Raw genomic sequence first — 27,693 nt, forward strand, 5'->3', positions numbered from 1 at the left:
AAAAGGTTACCAGCCTGAGCTAAACTAGCCGATGTCACATGTACAATTGTTCACTGGTGTCCTGTTCATTTCTGCTATCTAGTAGACACTTGTTAATTCAGTAATTTCTGCAGCTCTATTAAATTGTACGAAACCCCACCGCTGCCAGTGATGTTGTTTTTCTAAGCTTCTGTTTGTTCCGTGAAGCAATGATTTAGCATAATTAATTACATTGACCCTTTTCTCAATTTCACTTCTCCAAAATATCATCAAAATTTAGTTCACCGCGGATCGCTGTATACGTGTAGAGTTTTCAACAGGATTCATTAACACCCCCCACCCCCCCCCCCGAAAATGCTATCATGATTTGTGTTTAACATGTGCAATCAATGCGACGAAAACTACATTGGTGTCTGTCCCCCTGTATACTATAATGATCACTGGCATTCATGACTGTTGAAGCACACAGGGCACTAGACAAAGATGCTAGGTACATCCGACCTGAGCTTGGTCCAAATTACAAAAAAATAACATCGTACACAAATCTTACATCGAGACAAAAATAAATGGACAACAAATCACACCAAGTTTTTGTTTTACTTTTGTTTATCATTTGGCACTGCCCGTTAAGGCTTTTCCGTTTTACTCCTCACATGAGGTTTTAAAGACACCTTGACACTATTGGTAATTACTCAAAATAATTATTAGCATCAAACCTTACTTGGTAACGAGTAATGGGGAGAGGTTGGTGGTATAAAACATTGTGAGAAACGGCTCCCTCTAAAGTGATGTAGTTTTCGAGAAAGAAGTGATCTTCCACAAATTTGATTTCAAGACCTCAGATTTAGAAGTTGAGGTCTCGAAATCAAGCATCTGAAAGCACACAACTTCGTGTGACAGTGGGTTTTTTCTTGTTTCTTTCTTTTATTATTATCTCACAACTTCGACGACCGATTGAGCTAAAATTTCCACAGGTTTGTTATTTTATGCATATGTTGAGATACAGCAAGTGAGGAGACTGGGTCTTTGACAATTACCAATAGTGTTCAGTGTCTTTAAACTTTGTTCAACAAGCCTTCGTTTGTGATGGGAAAAGGGGGCTTTCTCTGGTTCTGTCTTTCACAGTACAAAATGTACACTAAAACGAACATTATTTACTGACTATTAAAATTAATCAATGACCTCTGTGTGAGGTATGACATCAGAGAGACAATATTGAACAAATTAACAAAGAAAATACTGACGACTGTATAGTAGAAACTGCGTAATTCTGTATTGCCTTGTTGTGTGTGTGGTGCAGTTGAATTCGAATATTACTCTTTCCTTATTCCAGAATCACAACACCATTCTTGCTGGTAAACACAATTCAGATCTGTGGCAGTTGTATAATAACGGCCAAGTGGCCCATTTAAGGTACTTGGCCCAAATGAGGAGTATGGCCCAATTGCGGCATCCGAAACCTGATATGATAATCTGGCCAAACTGAGCAAAATTTCCCAATTCGGTAGTCAGACATGTATCTGATCATTCTGGCCGAATTGGGTCATCTAGCCAAATTGGGTCATTTGACCCATTTTCATATCATCTACAATACATGCCACACAGATGAACTACATAAAAACAATCAAGTGATAAACGCCAGACCTATAACAACTCGTCAGTGTGACCCGGAAGGAGTTGTGGCCACTCTTGACCCGTATATATCTGCTATGGATTAATCATTCTGACCCAGATCTTAAACTTGGGTTCATGACCTCTTTCCATGATGACGTCACATCCGGTTTTGATGTGCATGCGTAAAAAAAAAAGTTTGCCCAGTTTAAAATTTGTCATGAATAGACGACATAAGCTTTTTGTTTTTAACATTAAATGTATTAATATATTACGAACTATTTCATAAATAACCTTATTGTACAACAACTCTTTTTTAACTTTGCAAAAAATTTGCCAAGTATTCTATGTTACAAAACATAAATATATCCGACACCGTAAAGTATGTACACTTGATCAAACACGAATCCACTCTGAACGTATCTCTTGCTGTTTTTTTTTAAATTAAAATCTATAACTTCGGCACAATCAAGGCAGCATAATGCAAAATTGTTCGATTAAAAAAAAAAGTTAATACCCGATTTTGTTCAACTACTCGAAATAATAATAATATTCATAACAATAACAGAGATATCGCCAATGGTTTACAATGGTTTTTAAATAATGTGATCAATGAGAATTTGGGATTTGCAAAAAGTCAAACTTCAGTCACAATTCATCAAATCCCAGAAGATTTGAAACTTGTCAATCAATTTGATCATTACATCTGAACACAGACTGGTGCTTAGTAAGAGAAGAATCTGATCTGTTCTGGGCAGATATGCAAAAATGGTAACTAGATAGCCGGACTGCACTTATTAACTTCACCATTGGTTCAAAAGCTAGTGGGTTGAGCCTGCTAAGAATTCGACTATCTCAACATAACTCCAAGGTAGTTTGAGACATAGTGGAACTCACAGAGTAAAACTTACCCTGCTACAAAACACACACCCGTAAATTATTTTTCCTTCGGACGAGGGTATTTTTTTTAAGAGTCAAATCACATCTTTGTTACCACTGTACATGAATTTGGATGGTACCCACAAATTATGGACGAAAAAAAGAAGAATTGTCTCCCTCTTGATGTAACCAATGATATTTTTGACGCTATATTGGATAAAGTGCACATTTCTTCTTCTTTTGTTTTGTAGAAAGGCACAAACCTAATGGCGACACAATTCGACTTCAGTGCGCGTGCGTACAACAGAACTGAAACACACCGCCCTCAAAAATATGAAATTCAATCTCTACACCCAGTTTTAACCCCCACTTCATCCCATTCCATGAAATACAAACATAATAAATTGATTCGGAACCCCACAAAATGAAGAGATTTCTGACCCAGAGATCGGGGATGAGGAAATGTTCGTAGTCTGACGAGACAGAGACTCAGGATATAAGCGATCCGATACGCTTTGCTGATCGTGTAACAAACCCATGTCGATAATTCGGCGACTGTGTAAATTTATCTCAGACTTACTCTGTCTGTCAGGACCACCCCCCCCCCCTCCTTTCCAACCCTTCTTAATGTCAGCTACAGCCATCGATTTTACATGATCTCTCGGAATTAAAACGAATCACCCCCTCGAATGGTGGGGTTTGATGTCGCTTCTTATAACACGGGATCGACACACACAAAATCAAGGCTTGGAACTAAACACGGGGGACGAGGAAAAACTTGGTAACGAGAAACATAAAAAAAAAAAATTGATTTTGGTTTTTTCTAAGCTGCACAAACATGGTTATTTTTGTGACAAACATCTACATGAAAAAGCTCGCATCTCGATTGAGACTTTTAATAATCAATCGAGTTGCATGAAACCCTGACATTAAGTGTTTACAATAATGCACCACAAAATTACAGATTGCTAGAAGAATGGTAAAAAAACACCACAATTATTTTGTCGCCATGTCTTTGTGATGGGTCGACATATTGTGAACTAGCACCTCTACAGAAATCAAAATTCCTGACAATATTTAGTTTTTGATCAATATTGGCCCACATCAATCGGTAACAATTTGTATTTGAAACGATCTTCTTTTTTTTAACTTACTGAACAATAGCGAGGGAGGTATTTCAGAGATTAAGAAAAATACATGTCCAGACAGCATCTACACGTTATAAAGTGATGGTTTATGGTGGCGTTACCATCCCTTTTTAAGTTCATCATTTTAAATATCTTGGTGCGAATTTTCTTTTACCTTTTTTCTTCAAAAGTTCATAATAATTATAATCTATTCTTTAAATTAGGGAGATGATGACATCATATTAGAATGTTCATGCGTCACTTAGGCTCCTTCTCGAGCCCGCTGACCATTCTTTGAATATTTTGAAGCTCACTGGCGGCTGAACTAACAACGGAGGCTACGGGACTCGTGGCGTTCTTCGTGACGCTGATCGTTGGCGACGTCGCCGAGTGTCCAAGCAAACTCGACGAATGAAGAGAGTTCTCATAGGGCAGCGTACTTGCCAGTGGACTCGCTGTTGTGACCATCGTTGTGCTGGTAGCCGGCAAGGCGTACGGCGAAAACCTGAAGCGCGGGTGACCGCTGAATATTGCACCGGTGCATGCATTGCTTGCATAGGCCTGGCTCAATGCCGACGGGTCTGAGTAGAGTCCGAAACCAGGCGCGGCAAGACCAGACTGAGAAGCTAGAAGGCTCTGATGAGCGGTCAGCGCAAACGCTGAATGAGCGTCCAGACAGTGATGAGTTGAGGGCGAGTAGGAGCCAGACGACGGCGGTACAAAAGGAATCATGTGCGACATTGCTCCTAGGTTCGCCACACTACCCGGTAGAGCCATCTGCGGGTGCAGGAAAAACGGGTGAGGGGTCGGGTACACGGGGGTGACCACCGGAGGGTGTGAGCTGTGCCCGGTGGCCGCCGCGTGGAACGGGTTCATGACAGAGGCGGGCGAGCCGCTGCTGCTTTTCTGGGATAAATCACTCTTCTCAGAAGTTGAGTCTCTGTTCTCCTGTTTCCTACTCGTGCGCTCCTCAGAGTCCGATTTGCTGCCGTCGTCGTGATGATGGTGATGCCTCTCCCCTAAGGAAGGCATCTTCTCTCGGCTCACATCTCGCATCTCGACATCCTCCAGCTTGGTTTCATGATGAGACCGCCTCTCGTGTTCGGCCCTACGGCGTAGGATCTCGGTCACCTCTTCGTGGTCGGCGGCTAGCCTGGAGGCTACGTCCCGATCGTGGTGTGAAATAACTGGAGAGAGAGAGAAAAAAAATAGGATACAAAATTATGAATATTTATAAGGGAAGGGTGTGTGTACCATCGGTAATTTCTCAAAATATCTTTTGGCGAATTATTATCAAGAACAACAGTTCAGGGTATCAACAGCAGCTCCACGTCGTCGAACTGATTTTGCCTTGCCCGAGAGGACGTGAGATGTATGGATAATTAATTAAGAAAGTAGAATTAGCTCTTGCAAACTGCTTCCCAACCAAAGAGATCTAGGTATATAAATGAACAACATAGTTTAGTGGCCTGATGTTTGGACCCTAGCTGAGTCTTTCTCAAAGGCTATATTTTAGCCAGCCCTTCAATCTTCAAGAAAGACTCTGCTAGGGTAGAAACGTCAGGCCATTAACAGTCAAATCTCATGTTTTCTTGTTAGTGTAAAACGCAATTATTTCGAGAAAACTACCAAAAGTGGATGACTACCCCAAGACTGAAAATATGAAGATTTTTTTTTTTCGAGTCAAACAAAACAACTAGATCTGTCGGCAAATCCAGCGAAAGTAGACACTTTTGGAATTGAATCTACTGGCCTGGATGCACTGGGCATTTCAAAACCGAAAATGTCGGCTCAAATTCGGAAATCTCTTTTATCAGAACAGACACAAACATTAATATTTAAAATGATAATATATTGACCGAGTCTGTAAGAGTACTTCTGAACCACCGTGCCGTGAAAATATACAAGCTACTTCTTCTCCCATAATGAGGCACTCAATCACCATAAAACAATACACCACTGACAATGAGTACGTGGAATCCAACCCCGACCTTGAAGAGGTGTAAATGAGTGAATCACTGATTGAGGGTTGTGCGCCGGATCCCCCCCCCCCCCCCCGTCGGATGTTTTCGAAATCGGTTACTCAATGATCGGATATGAAATAATCGGATACTCGGGTCCCGGAGTAATCCGAATCTAATTCGGACTAATTGGAATATGGCTCCGTCTATTTTCTCATTGCTAACAAGGCATCGTTTTTTTTTTTTTTCTTCTTTCCAAGGATAAATACATTATAAAGTGTGTGTGTGGTGCTTGTCTGTACGTTGCGCATGTGTGATGGTAGAACTATACAACTCAAGCTATTTGCACGTATAATGCATCACCACTATCAAGATTCCAGCATTACCATCGTGTAGTTGGTGTACATCCCTACATGGTTTGAAAACCTTAGACAGAATACGCTCACGAACTACTTGCTGTAATAAGCCCACAGTGTTGCTATCGTGTAGTTCATGTACAGCCCTTCATCATTTGAAAACCATAGACAGACAACCCTAACGAACTACTTTATGTACAACATACAGTAAGGTGCCCAACAGAATTGCCATCGTGTAGTTGATGTACAGCCAAACATGCTTTGAAAACCGTAACAGAACACGCCCACGAACTACTTGATTTAATAAAATCCACAGTGTGGTGTCGTCTCACAACTTACTTTTATCTTCGTGTTTCTCGGAACTCGTCGTGCTGACTTCGCCAGCCTCGGGTTCCGGGTCACTTGCTACGTCATCAGGATCCCTGTGGTCAAGATCGTAGTTAGCCGACGGATATTTTCTGAAAGGAGTCATCATACAAAGTTCAAGATGAAATAGCAGTCGGGTTGAGTTAAATGTTAATGTTGTAATTAGAATTAAAGCTGTTATTCAAACTTGTACATTTGGCAAACAATAGGTCATTGCTTTTTATGAAGCAGAAAGTTTTCCCCTCGAGTGTTGAAACAAATTGGGGATCATCTTTAAAAAATTAATGATATTTAATTTATAGGTCACCATAAACAATATTACAATTAACAATTAAAAACACAAGAAAAACGACATTATAAGAAATATTCTTGAACAGAAATAATTATTGCTAATATAATCGATACAGATCAATAATTTCTCACGACCGAAAACCAAGTGTCAAAGTATGTACGATTTATCGCACATAAATGGAACAAGGCAAACAAAGTCCTTCATTTCAACATCTGTCGAAAAAAAAAATTAAACAAAAGAAACCCACAATGATTTCATTTCACAGTTTTCAGAGAAGCTTAAAACCGTGAAGTTCAAAGGTTCACGACAGTGCAATCACTGCTGGCAATTTTAACTATCAGAACACAAACATCGAACTAACCGAAAGCAAAATTTCGGTTTATGTTCCTTTTCGAGTTGTCAATATTTAGACAGAAGATGTAAATTAACACACATTCAGTATGCGACAAATCTATAACAGAGTTTTGGGTTCAAAATTCTGTAATCAGTGTCATTTTGCTTAGCGAATTTCAACATGATACGCAACAATTCAAGGGGGTCATTATTCATGTGAGGGTAAACCATGATTTATGTTTAGTAACAATCAAACCAATTCAATAATTAATCGAAAATAAAACAAGGAATAGAGACAAACAAATTTGAAATCAGATATTCAAATCATTATCATTTGATTTCAATATGTTTGTTTCCTCTTCAGGCACGTCCGACGCACGTAGTTGTATCTAGAGTTCGAAAAAGTACAAGGTAGGCGACGCGTGACGAACCATGTCCCTTTTTGCTCCCTCACCCATGAAATGTCACTCTTTAATTTACTATTTTGAGGAAAAAACACGATCCTTTGTGGGCCTTCCCTCTTCCCCACCACCCTGCCCTTGAGGTTCTTACCCACGCGTAACCCACCGGACCCTACCGTTAGGCAAACGGTACAGCTTCTCACCAACTTGTCTTTCTTTTTTTTGTGAAACTATGACGTAAAACTGATTTTTGTTTTTTTCAAGAGAACAACAATTTGAAAAGATTGGTTTGTTGTTGTTTACTGGCTTATGACGTTCATAGGGTAATACATCATTAATTTTAAAAGTGGATGGTGAAATCAAAGTCATGATCTTTCAACTTCGATATTTATATTGGGTTGCTTTTCCTTTTCTCTATACAGCTTTATATCTGCATTTCTGCTGAATCTGTTGTAATTCAGACAAAATTCAAAGGGGAAATTGATTTCAAAAGTAGATTTTACTTAAAAATTATGCTAACCTTTTTTCTCTCTTGCCCGTGGCCTGGTCCCTGAAGCCCTTGGCAAATGGATTATTGTCGATTTTCAGTTGTGTGACCTGAAGAAAAAAAATCAAACAAACACATAGTCCATAAATGTAAAATTAAAAGGAAATTGTACAGAACCCAACAAGGCACAACGTTACAATAAGTAGACAAACCAACCGACCCTTTCACTGACCAAAGTTAACTGACTTAAGATTACTCTATAGTCTTATCCCCTTCAAAATGTTCATGGGATACCCATAACTAATAAACACATGGATTTGAACTTATGACTACATGTCGTTTAGGCTCTTTCCAATTTATCAGCTACGGCTCTGACTTTTGCTTGATCACCATGTTAAAGCCCTTACGACTCGGCCGGCAATTAAACACACAGTCTCAGTTATACATGAACGGAAGTCAGACCGCTGCTCCACTTACCCTAAAAACCTAAGAAGCGAAGCAACACCGGCGATATCAAATTTAAGTGGCTAGAACATCACACACATCGTTGAAGTGGGGTGGTTGTATTTTATTTCAAAAAGAAGAAAGAAAAAATGTTTTATTTCATTTTGATTGGGGGCCGTTTTATTTTTTCGAGACGCCATAGTTCCTTCTTCGTGTCGGAAACGGATAGACGCGCGCGCCAAACACGATCCGAGTCCAGACGACATAGGGTTTTGTATTACACCATGGTATTACCGGTCCGTCTCCTCCGGATTGTGTGTTTTTTTAGACGGTTCACGGATCGCCAGACCGGGTGGAGACAAACGTCTACTGGTCCCCCTTCAGCTTTCCTATCCAAACCACAACCCGAATGGAGGAACGGAGCGAGCTGATCCGGTTAGGACGCGCCGGAACAATCCCCCTCTCGAGTCTTGAAATTATCACAACTGAGCTCAAGTTACTTGAGATAGGGAAACAACCCAAAACCAATTTCGATTGTTGTTTTCGCCCCCGGTATGATCTTGTCTTTTCCTCCTTTTCAATGTTTTTATTTTCTGGGAAAGATGTTTTTTTATCTTTTTATTTTATTTGTTGTTGTGGTTTGGAGAATTATGAGTCTCATTTACCAGAATGCAGAACAAAATCACCACAACAAAAACAACTGCGGGAATTTCATTAAGCAAAAAACGTTGACAATTCCAGGAGAAACTTGTTATCGGACATCCATTTATTGTACTTAAAAGTTCACATGATTACATAAACTATACTTTTTAATCTATCATTATTAAATTTGGTTTAATATATAGAATCTCTGTTGAAGTATGTAATCAGCCCACGAGTTTTTGTTAAACACTCTGTTTGTGCGAAACTCAAATATGTTTTTCAAAAGTATTAACAGAATTGTAAAAGTAGTAAAATGAATATCTATTGTGAGCTCCGATTACGCAAATAAAAATGCAAGAAAGAAAAAAACCGCAATCTAAATATATCATAAACGTGTGCTTCAAACAAATTGTCCGCGGGTCACGAGCAATGGACCGTGTTTGGAGCTCTGTTTGGTGCCGACCCAACTAGCCCCTCCACGGGGATGCAGACACGACGAACAATGCCCCAACCGGACGTCCGTGCGTCGATCCTCTACACAACAAACAGGAAGAACTCCACCGAAAATCCACCCAAAAAACAAGCCCCAAAACAGTTGCAACCAGAAAAACACCTCGCCATACAAAACAGAACCCCACCGTGTTCTACATGTGATTCCGTTGACGTTAAATATTTGATAAAAACTCAAGCGTTTTGTTGGGCACTGTTTACTTGTTCTTTGTGTGTGAATGTGCGCAATTGTGTATATGAAATGATTACAAATACTATGTCAATTTTCTCAAGTATTTAACAAATTTTCAGTTTGTTATCTGTTATTCACTCATCTCAAGTGTTTTTTTGTGTGTGTTTTTTGGTTAGCTGACAGCACATTTAGGAAACAAGTACAGTCGATCTCAAAATGAAAACCGAAAGTGCAAGAGAACAGAGGTGTGGACAAATGGATTTATGATACCGTACTATTTAAAAATGACACATGAATGAACGGGCGACCGGAAATCATTTGCAGCTCGTGCGCGTTGTTGGGTCACAGCTTGTTGGATTCTCCACAGTAAACAACTTCCGAGTATTCTCTGTGTATAATATTAATACAACACATTCTGCCTGTATAACAGCGAAGTCTGCATAGTCAACCTTCATGGTTTGCTGTTTTTATCTTTATAGCATTTTTTGTGTCTCTCTCTTTCTCATCTTCACACTAATGCGCCTGGTGTGAAAATCGCAGGGTGCTATAGCGGTAGGGGATGGCGACATTTTGCACGCAAAGCGATTTGCAAACCACAGCGCGTACATATGGTTGGCTCTAGGGGGGAGGAGGCCCTGACCGGGAGATGGAGAGCGTAAAGCTCGGGTTTAGATATCACCGTGACTGACTAGTGGATGGCGTGATGAAACTTTTATCAAATTTCGCTCCTGTATTATTTAATTATGGCAGTTTTGATTTGTTATCTTACTTTTCTTGGCTCTCTGTCACTCCATCTTTTATTTGCCGTTTGAGGAGGGAGGGTAGGTGTGAACAAACCACGTTTACAATACGAGGTTTGAAGTATATCTTTTTTTTTTTATCCTCTCTCCTTTCTTACGGACTGAAAGCCGCGCGTGAAAATTAAATCCCGCCAGACATCGGGCATGAGAATTGAGTTTTGACGCAGATTTTTTTCTTTTTCTCCACTCGTCGCTGCTGATATAGAGCGGTATAAAAAGAAGTGTTGAAGCGCAGGCAAGCCACAGTTTAACACGTTGTGATGTCATCCCGTTGTGTGTGTATATAGTTTGTGTTGTGATGGGGGGGGGGGGAATCTTTAACTCGATCATACGGGTAACATCTTCTCCATTAGCGTCAAAAATAGGATTACAGAAAGCAAGAGAGCATCATTCTACTGACGGTCTGATGCCCACGACCAAAGCTAGAGGGGGGAGGGGATTCTCTACTCCGCTAATAAGGAGTGATTTTCACTGCAGGTTGCTGCCAGACACTCGAAGAGGGAGAGAGACGGCGGCGCCTAGACCTTGCCCGCTGGGAGCTGTGGAGGTGACGGGTCGTGCATTGGCATGCACTGGCAGGCAGTGGACAGGTTTCTCTTCACTGCGGGCACACACGGAACAAGGCGCGTAGTTCTCACCCGTCTGTAATGAGTCTCGAATGAAGGCAAGCACCAAGGGGCGGGGAAGTAACACACAAAAAGGAGGGGGGGTCGAGCTATAATGACCGATTGGTCCACAGGTGCGATTGATATAACCATCTTGTCAAGGCGTGAAAGAGTCATACCGAGGCCGTTATAAAGCTGCGATTCCCCGGTCCGTCACATCACTGTCAACTCGGACTGATTACCTTTTTCATCCCCGTACTATTCAAATTTTTTTGTTTTGTGCGTTCGTGTAAAACCTGCCATTTTTATGGTGCCATTAAACGGTTCCAACAGTGCACACGTCTTCACGCCCCATCGCCTTTGCACTTTTCAAAATGGCAGCATGATGAAAAATGGTTACGTCTCCCTCAGAACCCATGGCCACGTCAAAGCTTTGCATTATACAACATGATGGTAGCAACATACACTGTTTCAATCTCACTAATTCGTCATAATAACAATACACCTAATGCTTTTTTTGAGAGCTGCTTAGACATGGACCACTTAAAATGGTCGTTTTAGTTTCAGTTAGGTGATAAAAATCCATTGTGCTTGACGAGATGCTCCTGTGAACTCCATTACCAAGAAAATTAACCTACAGATCATAAAGACAAAATAAATTGCCTGGAGTTTACACAAGCAGGTGTATAAAACATTCATTAATTTCACTCTTCTTCGAAGCAGGTGTATAAAACATTCATTAATTTCACTCTTCTTCGAGGTGTGTTTGAAAGGGCAAGGGCACCAAGGCATTTTTTTCCTTGGAGTAGGGGCACCATATGACTATGAGGAAAGTATACATTTTCTAGTGGAGCATTTCAAGGGCACAAGGCAATGACCAGGGGGCATCGAGGCAATCGCCTTCGTCCGTGAAGTAACAGGCCCGAGTAGTAAAGTTATTCAAAGGTCCTTCGGGCAGAATATCAAAGAACACAACATTTGCAGAGGGCAGTGAAGGGAATTCAAAACTGATCATAGCCAGACACTGACTAATTACTTTAGTAAACTACTCAATCAATGGAACGTTTACAGTTCATCGAAATCATAATAATTTCATATCTCCTGTGGAATTCTGAGCAATGCGTAAATTTTTAACACATATTTTGTTTGTATACTCAAAAATGATCGTTAATAATTCTACCTATATCATAAAAGTGAAGAAAAAAACCCCCAGATAAAACACAGAAAAGAAAAGACAAACAAAAACAACAGATAAAAACACCCGACCAATTGACTGGTGGGGAGTTCACGCTATCTACCTTAATTACCTACACGGTTCTTTTTGTCTTTCTTTCTATTATAACTAACGGGTTTTGTCGTCGGGGCCGATTAATACCCAAGCTGGCGCCGGCAAGGTTTGAACAACCAGAGCGCGTACTAAGAATCCGACCTTGAGGGTGGGGGGGGGGTGGGGGAAGAGGATGCAAAGTGGCATCCAACCATGAGATATGTCTGCACACTCCCACTCTATATATAAAGCCAACTAAACAACATCTGTATTTGTGCTGAAGTCCTCAATCATTGGCGATGACGATGGACTTAAAAAACGAGCTGAGCACTAGCCAGAGTAATATTTCCTTTTTGTGTTAATCAAACTCCAATTCTTTTTTTTTAATCGGGTGTTTAATTGGTTGTCTCTTTTCTGTATGTCCCTGTCTTTTTCTCTAATGGATGATTACAGGGTTGGAAAAACCTTGAACCCATGGGGTACGGGGTGAATTTGATGAGCTTTTCCATTTTCCCACCACAAACAATGAGCAGAAAACTGTTCAAACCACTTTCTCACCCCCAGACCGATGGTGTTTAATTATTCACCATTTATGGCGGCACTGTCATTATTGACAATTTTTTTCTTCTTTCTAAATGGTTGACTTGGAAGGCACTCTCGCGCCATCAGACCACATACAATTATCGTGTTTAATTAATTTTATTTATTTAAAAAGTACACACTTAACAATAGGGTAGCACTCTACCGCGCTAGCTGTGAAGACAGTTAGGAGTGAGAGGGAGAGTGTGTGTTTTTCCCATCGTTCGGTTTAACTTCGAAGTGCTGTGTTTTATTGACAAGACATTTTGTTAGAATGTTCTTCTCTTTTGGTGGTTGTTTGTGTCCGCACCTACTGATCGATGGTCAAATTCATCTGGTTAGGTATATATAAAGACTGTGTCTACATCAGCTCTTTGGGAAACTCATTTAATTAAGGTTCGCTGGGTATCAATCAGGAAAGCTTCGTCTCTTCACCGCGAGTCATTCAGTGAAGCCAACAATTATGGAAGACAAAGAATGACTTAGGAAGAAGTATTTTCGCCTTACACAAAGAAAACATCTATACAGGACTTTCGAAAGGAATGACACCCTCAACGACAACAACACAGCAACAACAACAACAGTAACAACAATATTAACACAAAACAAAACCAAAACAACAGCAGCAGCAACAACACAAACAACAACACCAACAACAACAGCAGCAACAACAAGAAGAATTTATTTTGGTTTTTAAAAACCAACATCGTTTTCAATTTTTATAGAGGGAAAGATTTCTCACAAAAACAATATTTGACTTTAATCCCAATATCTCCTACGACTTCTCGCGAGTATTTTTTTCTCGTGAGATTTATCACTGTTATTAACAACTACCTCGTCTCTGTTTTGTTTGTACTTTTTTGTCTTCTTCTGACTTCCAAGATACAAACATTCTGGAATGAGCAGCACCGACAAAGTGCCGTTACGGGTGATAATTCTCCCCCTAGCTTAAGCCTTGCCGTATTGAGCTGGCAAAACCTCAAACAGCAAACGAAGCAATCTCGAAGATTTACGATCGAAAGAGCCGAAGATTACAATCCTCCGAGTGTTGACTGAAAATTGCTTAAGTGACGTGCGACGCACATCTCTCCCATTCGTCTTCTTTTTTGTGTGTCTCGGTGAGTGTGGGGGGGGGCTTTTACGGAGCCGACAACCGCAATAAATAATTTATTCTGGATATTTGAAAGTCATCACAATTTGTTTTTCTTTCGCGTGAGTAAACAAACTAAAAAATAGCCCTTTTCAAATTAGTAAGTTTTATAATGAAAAAATATATCATTCATTAGATTGTCAGCCAATGATAGGTTGGCCACTTTTCTTCTTCCTTTTTTTTTCTCATTTGGTAATAAAAATGAAATTACTGCCTGTTAATTTGCCAGGAAGTTTATCCAATTTTGGTTATTAGGGTAGATCATCATTATAACCTTAATCATCAAGCCAAACTTCACTAATTTCAAACTTCAGATTAACTTTTTTTTAATATGGAAATGACGGACCTGTCAAATGGCCAATATTGGTTGATATCTCATAACCGAGCTGATGTTTTTTCCGTGGTCTAGTGTTGAGAGAGTTTAACTCGAAAGGCAATTGGAGGCGGGTAAAGTCAACTATCTCAATGGGGGGCAAAGGCTCTCTGCTCCCCACTAAAACTCTGCGATGGTTACCATCCACAGATACTCCGGTAAAATACAGAAGTCTACACTAGCCACCTTCAAGCGATAGATTTCACAACAGCTCAATTTGAAGATGGACAACGAGAAGGAAAATAAGAGCAAAGAATAAAAAAAAAGAATCAGAAGCTCACTCGGTGATTTACGAGACTACCTGACACAGCTCGGGTTCTCCCCAAGGAAACATATACACAGTCTACCGTGCACCGTGTATAAACAGAAGCAAAAAATTGCTTGTAAAAACCACTAATATTGCCCCTGTCAGTCACACGAACGTTAAGATAACAATGCAAAGCACAAGACTGTAAACGAATACAGGTATTAAACTAACTGAGATTAATGAATGCATTTAAGTGGTTTGCTGCTTCAAAATTTGACCCTATAGATCGTGGTCAACCGAGCAAACCAGTGTATCAATTTTTATTAGGCCTGATATTTCACGGGAGCATTAGCAACGAAGGCGATTGCCTCCATGCCCCCTGATGATCATTGACTTGGTGCCCTTGAAATGGTCGAGGAGAAATTTACCAATACAATTTCCTCAAAGGGTGGGTGCCCCTGCCCTTTCTAAAACGAAACATAAAGGCTTGTTATCCCAAACATCTTAGACTCACTCTTTCTTGGATGATCCTGTGTAATTTCTTAAGAAACCCACCCCATTTCCTTTTACCCAAGCCATTCTACAAAGACCCATTGATGCTTAACATTATTTTTCCCCCGATGACTTGGTAAACAAATTAGGTTATTTTGGAGGCCGACAGCAGTTCTACCATTAAAGATCACGACGTCTCCTTTCCTTTCCTATCTTCGTCAAGTCATTAAGTCAACCTAGCCAGTTACTCATCAAATCTCCATTGACAGCAAAAGAAATGTCCCTAATTATGAGAAATGCGCGAGTATGAACGAGAACTAAAATAGCGAGGTGGTTAATTTAGTTGAGGGCCAGGGCAGCAGAATGACTGAGGAAATAATGAGCCATTAATTGTTCGGACTCCGAAAAAAGGGCCATGAAATAACATTCCCAGTCAACAACGGTCACAACTCACAAGATTCTGCTTAGCAATTGTTTATGCTAAGCATAAACTGAGTGGGGCACCAGTTCAACAATGTAAACGTTATGAAATTCTGGATGGTAATCGGTTTCTGTTATAATAAGCAACATTTGTCTGTGCTTAGCAAATGCGTATGCTTTATACATACTTTATGAAATTGGGACCTGTAACAGATGGGGGTGATGTAAATGAAATGGTCGGTAAATTTAAGAGGAAACATACCTTTTCGTTTTGATAAGCAGTGACTGCAATGAAGTCCGTCTCTCGAAATACGAATGTGCGGAAATGACTCCACGGCAGCTTCAAGATGTCGTTTGCCTTGACGATGTGAAAGCGAGGTTGATATTTATGCATCGAGTTTAAAATCGTCTGCTGGTGGAAGAGAAAAAAAGACAAAAAACCATCATCACTTTTGGGTAGAAAGCAAACACTTTCGGGGCAGAAAACACTGTAAATACCGGGTGAATTTGGACACAAAACAGTTAAGTTGAGTCCATTACCTTCATTGCACAACCATCAAAATACATTGAGGGAAAACTCCGAACAGGTACTCATGCCCACTAAATGGGAACATTATTTGTACCGTACAACAGCGTTTTTTCTAAAACCATAGAAGTAGAAGTAAAAGAGGAAAGTTAATGATCCGCAAAGCACTTGAATATTTGTAGACCTTTAATGAACAAGTATCTCTTAAAAGAGGTCATTGAAAAAAAAGTTTGAAATGAAAGTAAACATAAATTACCAACTAAACAGGAAATGCACGTGTCATCTAAAATACACAAGGCGGTTTTATGATGAAAGCGAGAAAAACAAGGGAGAAATTTATCTGTTTTGACCAGGGCCTCGTAATGATTTCGTCCTCGAGTGGTGTCGAAGGACTAGTGGCCCACCTGGAAAGGGGAGCCCCTTGCTCCCATGGGGTGAGCCGGGCTGGCAAGGTGACCTTAGTTCCTCGTCGTTCGTCGAATGTTCTATTCCAATTTTTCATAAACATGCTATATATACACCACAATGTTTGTGTTTATTACATAAATAATTTACAATATTTTCACTGGGATTGAACCTTGTGATTAACAAGCATAAGGAAATTACCAATTGGCAGTAAATCATTGAGTTTTGTCATTGGGTCTATTTCCATTTTGGGGTGATTTTTTATAATGGAGGGTGGAATGCCATCGTGACAAGGATAGCCCATTTCAATCAGCAAGTCTTTTTTTTGTTTGCACTTCCGCTCTGAAACGACTAAAACCATTGAAACTTTAAAAACAAAATCCCCCTACTCAGAATTTGCAAAGCATTGTTTCACTTCGCGGCAAAAGGGATACACTCCCATGGGTTTAACAAACAGAGAGAGAATGTTTAAGGCAAACATTTCTATAAATGATGAGGGTTTTCGTTTGCTGTTTTTTTTTTTTTTTTTTCAAAACTGAGTCGTATAATTGACTAAGTAGTCATTAAACCCGCGAGGAGAAACACTATCACTGTCTGTCACGACCCTCAATGAGCGGCGTGGTTGACAGTGTGTACACAAAAATAGATTCAACCTTCGATTAATGAAAGTAAAATATTATTTCATCCGTAATCTAGTGCATTACGCCACGAATTTGGCTTCCGTTTCAAGCCATAATCCGGTGTGGTACCCAACTACTGGATTCCTCACGCATGAGCGCATGGAACTCAACGGACAATACCTTTCAAGGTTTTGATGTTGATGATGATGATTACGCTATACGAAGAGTGAAAAAAAAAACTACAATTTTCTGAAATGGATTCTGACAAAATTAACTCGACACAGGGCCCCGCTAAAACGACAGACTAAAATCATGGGGTGATTGGCTACACGCCACTGTATGGGCTATAACAAAAAAGAGCACTGGAAACAATGTGCAAACGATTAAGTGCTGATATCGCCAGCAGTGCTAAAATATTGAGTTTTTGGCGCCAATTGTTCGCGGGTAATTATCAACACAACACGTGGTGGAAACACTAGCAACGCCCCGAGTGGCACACACTCCCGTTTTCATCTGAGGAAATAATAAGGAAGCGCCATTTTCTTTGAAAAGTTGATTTTTAATAACAACCTTCATTTGTGTGATATAAAAATGATTGGCAGGATGGAAATTATGAAAATTAAAATGGCCTATTTTGGGTGAAAGTTTGGTATATCATCAATGATACCTAATGAAATAGAGGAACAACTGCACTACAGGGGGTGGGTTCCATCATTCCAACCGTTTGACAGTTTAATGATGGAAAATACAACGAGGGTAGAGGAACAGGATTGAAAGAAAAACACCATTGTTGCATTACTTTGTGTGCTTTCAGATGCCTGATAAAAGGCCTCACCTCAAGTATTTTGTAATAAAGTGAAAACGTATCTCTTTCTCAAAAACTACACAACTTCAGAGGGAGCCGTTTCTCACAATATTGATACTACCAACAGCTCTCCCTTGCTCTCTACCAAGTAAGTTGTTATGCAATTATTTTGAGTAAATTTTGAGTAATAACCAATAGTGTCCACTGCTTTTAAGCCACGAAGGAAGACTTCCGTTCGTACTTTTAAGGACAGGTGAAACAAGCGAAGCGCACAACATCGCTGGGATTTTATTTTTTTCTTAAAGCGGCAGGCAAGTATCAAACTCCATTCTTTGGTGACGAATAAGGGTCATGGGTCAACATGGCTACCAGAGATAGTATAGTGTTTTATCTGGGCCAAGTGGTCCGGGCCCACTCAAGCCCCGATCAAGCCGACGACACTGGGGTACTTCAGAGCGATTGTCAGAGGGCTTGTAACACGGTACACAAGTCACTTGAGTCCAAGGGCGGAGTGTGTGTGTGTGCTCCGCTGTATACAAAAGCGACTGATAAATAACCGACTGTGTACTGATTAAAGACTCTCATTTATTCCAACATTATATTTTTTGTGGGGGGGGGGGGTCGTTAGGGGTGGGAGACACACACACATCAGTATGGTCCTGGTTTGTGTACCTGTGTATCACCGTACAACCCCGAATACTAAACAAGTCGGCAAAGTGTAAAGGGACTTTTTTTCGCAGCGTGTGCCGATTCACGCCTTAGTGTCGCCTCTGTGGCAGCCGTAATTGATGTCTGAACTCTCTTGATCAAAAGGCAAACGGTGGCGCTGGCAGATCTATCCCTGCGATACGACTGATAAGGTAGACTACAGTCTCTAAGTTTTTGTGTGTGATGGTCCAGCCATGGTCCAACCCCACATCTTTCCCTTTCTTTTGAGCCACACCGCCACTTAGCAGTTGTGGCGCTAGCGACTGTGTTAAACATCTGAAACAAAGGCCAAGTAATTAAATCATTAACCCACGACAGAATCTAGCTGTCTCCAGTGTCACTTCTTCTATTGTGTGCATAAGTAGACAGGGAGCTGCCAACACCAAGATACCGCAGACCGAAGAGAGATAACATGGTACTTCACGCCAAATAACACCACAGGTTTTACAGTCGCCAAATACACACAGATAAAGGATCAACTGAACACCGTTTATTCTTCAAGAGGGCGTTGAAATCCTGGATTATGGGAAGATCAGGACTGTCAAGGACCCTCAAACACCAAAAAGCCAAAGGGGGAGAGAGGTTGAGGAAATAAAAAGGGCTGTGGGCCCATCTCAAACTCGAAAGTATCTCCCAAAAGTGACAGATGCTGACTGGTACATGAGGTGTTTCCAGACTGACCAATTCTGGCATGTGGTGTTTGCTGGAAGAGTGCGGGACACCAGCGATGTTTGGCGTCAACCCGACAAGGCGGTGTACTTACGGCTAATAAAAAATTGCATAGTTCTCGCCGATTACGTACTAATAGCTGTCTGGGATGAGAATCGAAGTCTGGCACCCAATCTACCCCAAACCAAAACACACATCTCAACACTGGTTTAAGGTTTGTCACTACTGCGGGTGAACTGTTTACTGTGTGAGGGGTTTATTTATTGTTTTAGCAGACGACAGCGATGTCTGTCTTCTTTGCGCGCGCTGATCGGAAGTGCAGACATTATCAAAAGAAACAGCGAAATGATATGACACTATACTTACTGAAGGTCTCAAGGCCTAGGCCTACATAAAAAATAAATAAAAAACACTGTACTTTTTATTTTCCCTCAACTAGGGCGCGAGTGGAGACACATGATAAATTACTCATCATCAACCCTACGAATTAAAAACAAGACGAACGAAGAGAAGAAAAACAGCTTAATTTCAAGTTGTCAGAAGAGGCAACCAGATCGTGCGACCCATTTTATTTTCTTTACCCGAACAATGTCTAATCTTCACCATCTTCTGTACACCTCGACCGGCTGAGATAGGACTGTGGAACCGAGGTGTTTAACTGCATCCCTTTAAACTTTGCCGGCAACAAAAAACAGCAAAGCTAATCGCAACCGTGCATTAAGGTACTTTGCTCCCACAACTATGGTTTCCCGTTTCATCTTTCTTTGCAGCGGTCCAAATTAACCTACATTTTTTTTTAGAAGCGGCTGAGAAAAAACATTCACATAATGCATCCAGTCCCAACATTTCTTATACAGATAGCATTTTGACTAATGTCCAACATCCCCCTACAAATATAAACAAAGAGACGATGCCTCGAAAACACCGATGCACCGTGCAATCGGACCTGATACGAGAGCCAACGGCACAGTGTGATCAGGCAAACTGGCGCCAAAAACTGACGTCATGCGGCCATTACGTCATTTTAATCAAGCGACAAACTGCTGTTATCACCTAGTGTTGTTTAGTCTTGCGGCTTTGCGTTTAATTTCTTTCTCCACTAATGAACACGAATTCTCATTTTACACCCCCCCCCCCCCATAAAACAAAATAGTTCTCCCCTTCATCTGTTGGCAAACTATACAGTGGCGAATCCAGTGTTTACACAGCGATTGCTGGACCAGCTATCCCCTTATCTTTTTAAGCCCTAACTAATCCCAGTTACGCCCCGCCCTGTCTCAGTGGTTTCATCGGGTCCCTTGATATCCCCAATCCCATCCCCCCAATCGCGACGTCTGTCTGTCTGTCATTTATTTTATCACCCATCACCTCTCTCTGATGAGGAGTGCCGCTATCTTAAGTCGACGTAGAGGGCGGATCGTCAAACAAACTGCAACATTGTTCATAATCCATGTGATCCAGTACGATTTGAATGACACCTTTTATGATAAAATTTTGTTTAGGTAGATGCAACAACTGTGCACATAAACATGCAATCACAGACAAAGACATTCAGTCGAAGTACATTTTCACAATACTGTTCAGCCCACAAAGGCTTACCTTTAACATGTTTTTAAGCTCAAATTATGTAGACGAACAAGGATAATCATTAAGGAGATGTATTGTCAGAGCTCAACATTGTGCACCAAATATAGAATCGAGACATAACTCTCCACGGATGATGGTGAACAAGCCATCAACGAGCAAAGAGTGGCCTTCTCATCACGTCATGCACTATCTAATAATATTGATTACTAAAACTCAGAATTAAGTAAATCCACGCACCCATGATGAAGGATCAAAACATCGTCAGATTTTGTCTTTATTGATTGAGGATCAAACAGGGCACGATTTCGTCCAGCACTGAGTGTTTTGCGCACACTGCAGGCCCGTATGCTTTGTTTTTGAAAAGGCAAGGGGGCACCAATGCACTTTCTCCTTGGTAAAGGGCACCCAATGAGGATATTGTACATTTCTACTGGAGCATTTAAAGGGGGCATGGAGGCAATCGCCTTCGTTGCCTCCGTGAAGTATCAGGCCTTGCACTGAATGATAATAATCAGTTTAGCAAATGATGATTTTTGAGTAGCAACTGAGACATTTTGCAGAACATTGGCTGGTCAGAGGTGGATGATGAAAGGGGGGGGGGGGTGGTGACAAGCTCGACTCTCATGTGAACAGCATCCCTCAAGATGCAAACAGTGGCGCTATAACACCTCATTAGCCCTGACACTACTGCAGAGAGTAAGATGTGAGTGATGTCTTCAATAATCCTACACAAGACTGATCCATTGAGGAGAGAAAGAGAAGAAGCATCTTCTTCACAATAAGACACGGCTCCACGGAGGACCACTTGTCTGGCGTGTTAAGATTCAATCTTAAAGACAAACAGGTTAACCGATGGGTTGTCTTGAAGGGGAGGAGGGAGGGAGGAGGAGGAGGAGGGGGTGTATATTTGGTTGTGATTAATTAAGAGTAAATCCTATACTGGTGTTGTTCTGTCTGTGGTTGTGTTGAGTGTGTGTGTGTGATGTATATATACATTGCCGTGTAGGGCCTACTGCTACTACTATATACACTGTGAGTAATGGCGAACCATGTTCCGGCATGTCATCAGTATTAGCACAGATCGCATCGTGACGGAAGGATAAACAATGCACAGCCTTCAGCAATTAAAATAAATAAATACAACAAATAGATACATTAGTTTACGGAAGTCTTCCTCATTGTATGTAAGGACTACGTACCGATATATTGGGTTTACAGAGGGGCTATACACAGCCTTTAAACAAACTGCAGATATGAAAATCGTGCTTTAAAACACATGCAATGGTCAATCAACATGAAGAATATGGGTCTAGTTTCCTGCACGTCTATCACATCACCATTCGTGATTCTACAACTCAACTACAGCTAGCATATCAATAACGTTTCATAATAATGTTCCAATTTGAGGTTTACCACAAATCGAGAAAATCGCACGCTATAATACCCCCAGTAATAATTATTCTGTAATAATAATATATTCACAACTCAAAAGGAAACCCACCACAACTGGAGTTGAAGCATGACGTCACTCATGACTGGGAGGTCCCTCTGTATGTAACCCGTAACACAATCACGCCACACACACCCCTGGTCCCCTGTCCCCAAGCCCCCATGGCTTTCGCTGGCTCGCAGACGCCTCAACGCCACAGTCTTTATTAAACCCACGGGTTACGCCGACTCAAAAATTCATAATAAAATATATTTTCTAAATTAAGCCACATTGGGTCGTTCTTAAGGTGTTAATTATTACACCAGCGGGGACAGAAGTGCGTTTGGTGGCCGGTTTTGATGAAATCCCGGGGAGCTGTGTTAGGCTAGTTTGGCCCCGGCACCACACGGCACGGCTGACACTGTGTTGTACGGTGGTGTGCGTGGTTTATAACCAAATTAATGTTCGTCTATCGACAGTACGGCTGACTGAACTCAAGCCAAACGTACCGTGCCGAATGTTGTGTTAAAATCCTATCATGCTTTTTTTTAATCATCAACATCGCTTTACCGACGAATGCTTGCTGTTTTTTACTAAAGAAACCGCCGTGTGGTAGTTTATTTAGGGAAAAAAACCCGAAAGTACTCTTATTTCAATCAGGGTTTGTTAAAATGTAAACGCTTTGACAGTTAAAGGAACACGTTGCCTTGGATCGGTCGAGTTGGTCTTTAAAAAGCTCCCTGTAACCGTTTGTTATAAAATCGTTATGGTTAGAAAGATGTTGTAAAAGTAGAACACAATGATCTACACAAATATGCCTCGAAATTGTGTGGTTTTCGTTTTATCTCGTTGACAAACACGGTCGGCCATTTATGGGAGTCAAAACTTTGACTCCCATAAATGGCCGACCGTGTTAGTTCGCGACGTAAAATGAAAACCGTGCAATTTTGAGTGATACTTGTGTGGAACATTAAAGTCTACTTTTAAAACATCTTTCTAACCATATGCATTCCATAACAAACGATTTTAAACGCTTTTCAAAGACCAACTCGTCCGATCCAAGGCAACGTGTTCCTTTAAAAAGAACATCATTTTTTGTTTAAATGTTACATTCAAACTGGTAGATTACAGTTTACAATAAGTGTACTAATATAATACTAACTAATTGTATCCATGTTATGTACCTTAGGCCTAGTTGTTGTTAACACAAATTGTACCCATGATTGTATATCATAGGATACATATAAATGGTTTTTAACTACCATGGTATGAACAGTGTGTTGTGTGTACTCACTCAAAACAATAATGGGTGATACTCCAATAACTAACATTAATAGTAAAAAAAAAAGTTATATGGTTGCCAAGGTTAAACCTGAGGGGTGACGCCAACCTGAAGGGTTGTAATTTAAAATATATTTATAATTAATTAACATAATCAGCCCATGTTTAACCATCCATGTGTTTATCAACATCATGGATGGGGGACATGCATTTATTTACGAATGTTCCACATGCTTGTGTTTAATGTGACTTCAACATGGTTCATTTTGAATGAATGTTGATTACTCCAACGCTATCTGCGGTTGGCGAATGTTCGTAGGACAAAAATGTTATTTAGAAAAATAAATACAAATTGAATAAAATAAATATGGCGTGTTTAAATCCTTCTCGAAATGAGCAGATACAATTAATGGCAAGTTGAGTTTGAAAAGTTTGTCGTTGTTGTTGTTGTTTTGTGTTTTTGTCTCGCTTTTTGCTTTTGAGCTGATCTATCACGTCTTCACACACAAGACAATTCCGACGCAGCATTCCTTTATTTGAAAGTCTCATCACGGGATAAATGTTCCTGTTTTGTGATTTAATTTTGGGCTAACAATGGTTTAGGGTACTCCACCAGTTCACAGGCCAGCATCGTGACACTGAACGCAGGGTCTTCTACCCTCACACGCATCTACTCTTCTCAGGTGTTTCCTTCCTTAATCTCACCGCAAGTCTCAAATTTATCTAGCCGTTTGATTCGATATTTTCCCCCTCGGTTGCCACGGCCTAGTCATGCATTATAACCAAATATCCAAACAAGTGTTATTTCACTTACATCGCATTTAAAAACAACGCAGTGTAAAATACCCCCCCCCCTTTCTTTGTTCCTGTGGACAATTAAGTGATAAGTTTTTATCATTTTCATCATTAATTTCTTGTATAGGAAACAATGCCACAGTCAGGTCCCTGAACCCTATGCCCACCAGCGGCAGTAGTGCCTCTTAATTTGTTTTGCTAGTGCTACACAAATATATCACTGAACAGGAGAAGAAGAAAAAAATACGTTATCAATCTTATGTGTATATTAGATCGCCCCACTTGGAAAATAAAGAGAGAAAGAAAGAGGGGACACACACAAAAACTGGGACATTGTTTGTTAGGTCCCGACCAGAAGCGTTGTAATTACGATCTAGGGTCGCCTTTTGTATATATTCACAGACGCTATTACTATTAGTAAGGATCAAAGGTGAGTCTGGAACCAGAGCAGTGCTGCCGCCAACTCCGGGGCAAGATTCTGCGGGCATTTATCTTCCGCGTGGTGTCAAGCATGGCATAGATAGTATTATTGATCTAAAAAAAAAAGTTTAAGTCAAAAGAGGTTATTGGGTCGTGCCATCCAATATTGATTATACTGAAAAATAGTTTTTTTTTTAAATTGAGAGAAAAACATCTCTCATAAGCAATAATTTGCTTCTTTATGAAACTTTATTTGCGGGGGTCAAAAGAAAGTCCAACATTCAGCTTTTGTCAAGTACTAAAATGTCCTTCCCAATAACACTTTATTTGCAAGAGTCCAGAAAAAAATTCCAATTAGGGCAAGGGTTTGTAAGTAAACCAATGGATGTTGAAAACCGCAAGAGAAACAAACCTAGCACACATTACAAGTTTGTTTAAATATACGCGCCGTTTTTAAATACACCTACCCGCGGAGATTTGCGAGTTGTTGTTTTTTAATGAGGCAAACAATCCGTTCCCGTCAGCAGTAAATCACCATCGAGTGGCCGGATCCTGACGCCCTGGAAACCACTCTTTCCCTCTAGCCCTGCTTGGTCCGCGTTGTGTGATGCTGGACCTACGAGACACGAGATGAAGTATGGGCTAGTAACGTCCGGATTACGGCCCGTCACAAGTGGAAAGAGTGAGTTAGGAAATCCGAAGTTACTCACAGATTACACTGACCTCCCAGGCAGTTCAAGCATGTTAGTTTTTTCCCCTTCTTTCTCACAGCTCTCCCCGATTCAACTATCGACAGATCTGACGCAAGGTTGTTATTTTTTATTCCCTCTTCTTTTTTTCTCTCCGTCCCTCCTCTGCTTCCTATACTGCCCTCCGATGTAACGCATGAATTAAGACGTCATTTTCGGTGTTTGACAATCTTGACAACGTGTCGGGACAGAAATTCCTCAAGAAATCGAAGATGAGCGATTTCGCTCGGGATGACTAGATTGGACAGCTTTTTATACTTGAGCACAATCTTTTTTCCCCTCTTCTTCACTCTGTCGTCTTGGCAGCTTACTTGTGAAACGACTTCGATCGTTAGGGTGTTTTCTCGTGAAAGTGACGGCTAGAGATAACGCATCGCAAGAGCCCACACTCGACCTTGGCACGGCCAAGAAATGTGTCATTTTCTGATTTTATTTTTTCTTCTACTTTGCTGTTGTTTGGCCGTGTGAATCCCCAGATTTTTTTTCACGCCTCAGAACCGCTTATACACGTTCAAGTGTTTATTTTAACGTCGTGTTCTCTTTTTCCTGTTTGAAGGTTGCAGGCAAATAATCCAATATCACGGCAGTGTTTTGCTGTGGGAAATGGTTTTTGCTTTCAGGGCTCGTCATTTAGCGTCATTCTGTATATCATAATGTACAGCCGTTGATTGAGCAATATATACACGATTTTGAATCATACAGCAACCTCGTCTAATACAGTTCAATAATGTTTAGCTATGAATTGAGATGGACTACATTATTAATTAGGTCAATCAACATTACACCACTACGTCATTCAAAACTAATTCTGTTATAAGATGAACATCTCAAATTGAACTGGCAGAAAAGATCGATTTCTCGTAAGCAAACAAAGTGGAAGCACAAAGTTATAAGCAGAGGCCTTCAAGCACTTTCATAAAAGTTTCATAAATGGACACAAAATTGATCTGCGCAAAAATTTCCCAATCACTTCGAATTTGGAGACACATTTTTCATGTTAATCCTTCATCATCGGCAGAAGGGCTATGGACACGCCGAGGAAGTAATAACGGGATGGGGAAACTTCAATACTTTGTCAGCAGCCATGGGGGTTAAACCAGGGCTACTCCGGCACGACGCCAACCGGGACCAGGGGGCTGTTTCAACGGGGTAAAACACTCGCAGGTAGGTACCGACCGCAGTGCAACACTCTTATTAAAGACGAGAACAAAACCGTGTTTTTTCTTCTTCCTCTTTTCTTGTTTATAAGGGAAAGGAGTGTGTGTTTGTGGATGTGAGAAAGGCCCCTTTGGCAGGTGAAGGCATATTGATCCAGCCAGGCGCCTGCTTAGCACCAGAATAAGGCTATACCTCAGAGTACTTTTGAAATAAATAAAATGATAATGCAAATATTGTCACACCGGAATCGTCGGTGGGTTTGACCACTGAGTGGGGAACTTGTGCCCGGGCTGCGGGGCGGTTGCAGCCCGGGCTCCGAGCGTCCCCAGGCACGCTTGCGTCGGTGCTTCAGCCATATACACACATAAAACAAGCTAGGGTTTTTCCTGGATGTATCAGTTTTTATGAATGGTGTACGATTGATTGAGTTAAGTCTACAGTTTCACACCCACATGTGACAATTTTTCAAAACAAATATTTCGAGAAACTACATTTTTTGTCGGCCTTCCTAAACATTTCATTAGAAAACATGACAGATTCATCAAATATTTGCGCGAATATAAAATTCACTAACATCAACAATAATTAGTTTCGATTTTGTTTTTCTAGTCGAATAAACTAATACACCTCAGGCTTGAAGCCTAATTGAATAAGTAATGTTTTCCCAGTATTAAGGGCATGTCATATTCATTTTGATTTGACCTACATTTTTTCCTCTGGCAGAGGTGGTCTCCCTCTGCAATGTTTCTGCATCTTTAACGAAGCACCATCAAATAAAAAAAAAACAGTTGTCACTCTACCTCACCAAACCTTTGTATCTGTTCGTTTTACAGCATGTTTCCTACAATGGTAGAACATATCAAAATGAATTTTAGAAAAGGATTTTCCCCAAAAGGGATTGAAGAAGAAGACAAAAAATAGTGTACTTTTTCCCTCTCAAACTACACAACAAGGTGAACATGACACACAGATCAGCCATTCACATTGTACCGTGTTTTTTGTCGTATAATCAGTCGAACTCAAGCGCAGTTTTCACGCGGACTGAATA

The 27,693-nt window shown here is 40.7% G+C and overlaps 1 protein-coding gene across 3 annotated transcripts in view; it reads right to left on the reverse strand.

Annotated features, from left to right (window-relative positions):
* Positions 1-573: 573 nt before the first annotated feature.
* The window catches only part of LOC139938641 (uncharacterized), a 47,868-nt gene continuing 20,748 nt past the window's right edge, over positions 574-27,693 (reverse strand). For 2 of the 3 annotated variants that reach the window (XM_071934241.1, XM_071934240.1), the window contains exons 4-7: positions 15,756-15,905; positions 7,826-7,902; positions 6,253-6,371; positions 574-4,783 (exon numbers count right to left, since the gene is read on the reverse strand). In XM_071934241.1, coding sequence (XP_071790342.1) covers positions 3,855-4,783; positions 6,253-6,371; positions 7,826-7,902; positions 15,756-15,905 — 1,275 coding nt within the window. In that variant the 3' untranslated portion in view covers positions 574-3,854. The remainder of the gene's footprint in view (positions 4,784-6,252; positions 6,372-7,825; positions 7,903-15,755; positions 15,906-27,693) is intronic. The other variant, XM_071934242.1, reaches the window with a different exon arrangement.

The sequence above is a fragment of the Asterias amurensis genome, chromosome 6 (assembly GCF_032118995.1).
Source record: "Asterias amurensis chromosome 6, ASM3211899v1".
NCBI lineage: Eukaryota > Metazoa > Echinodermata > Asteroidea > Forcipulatida > Asteriidae > Asterias > Asterias amurensis.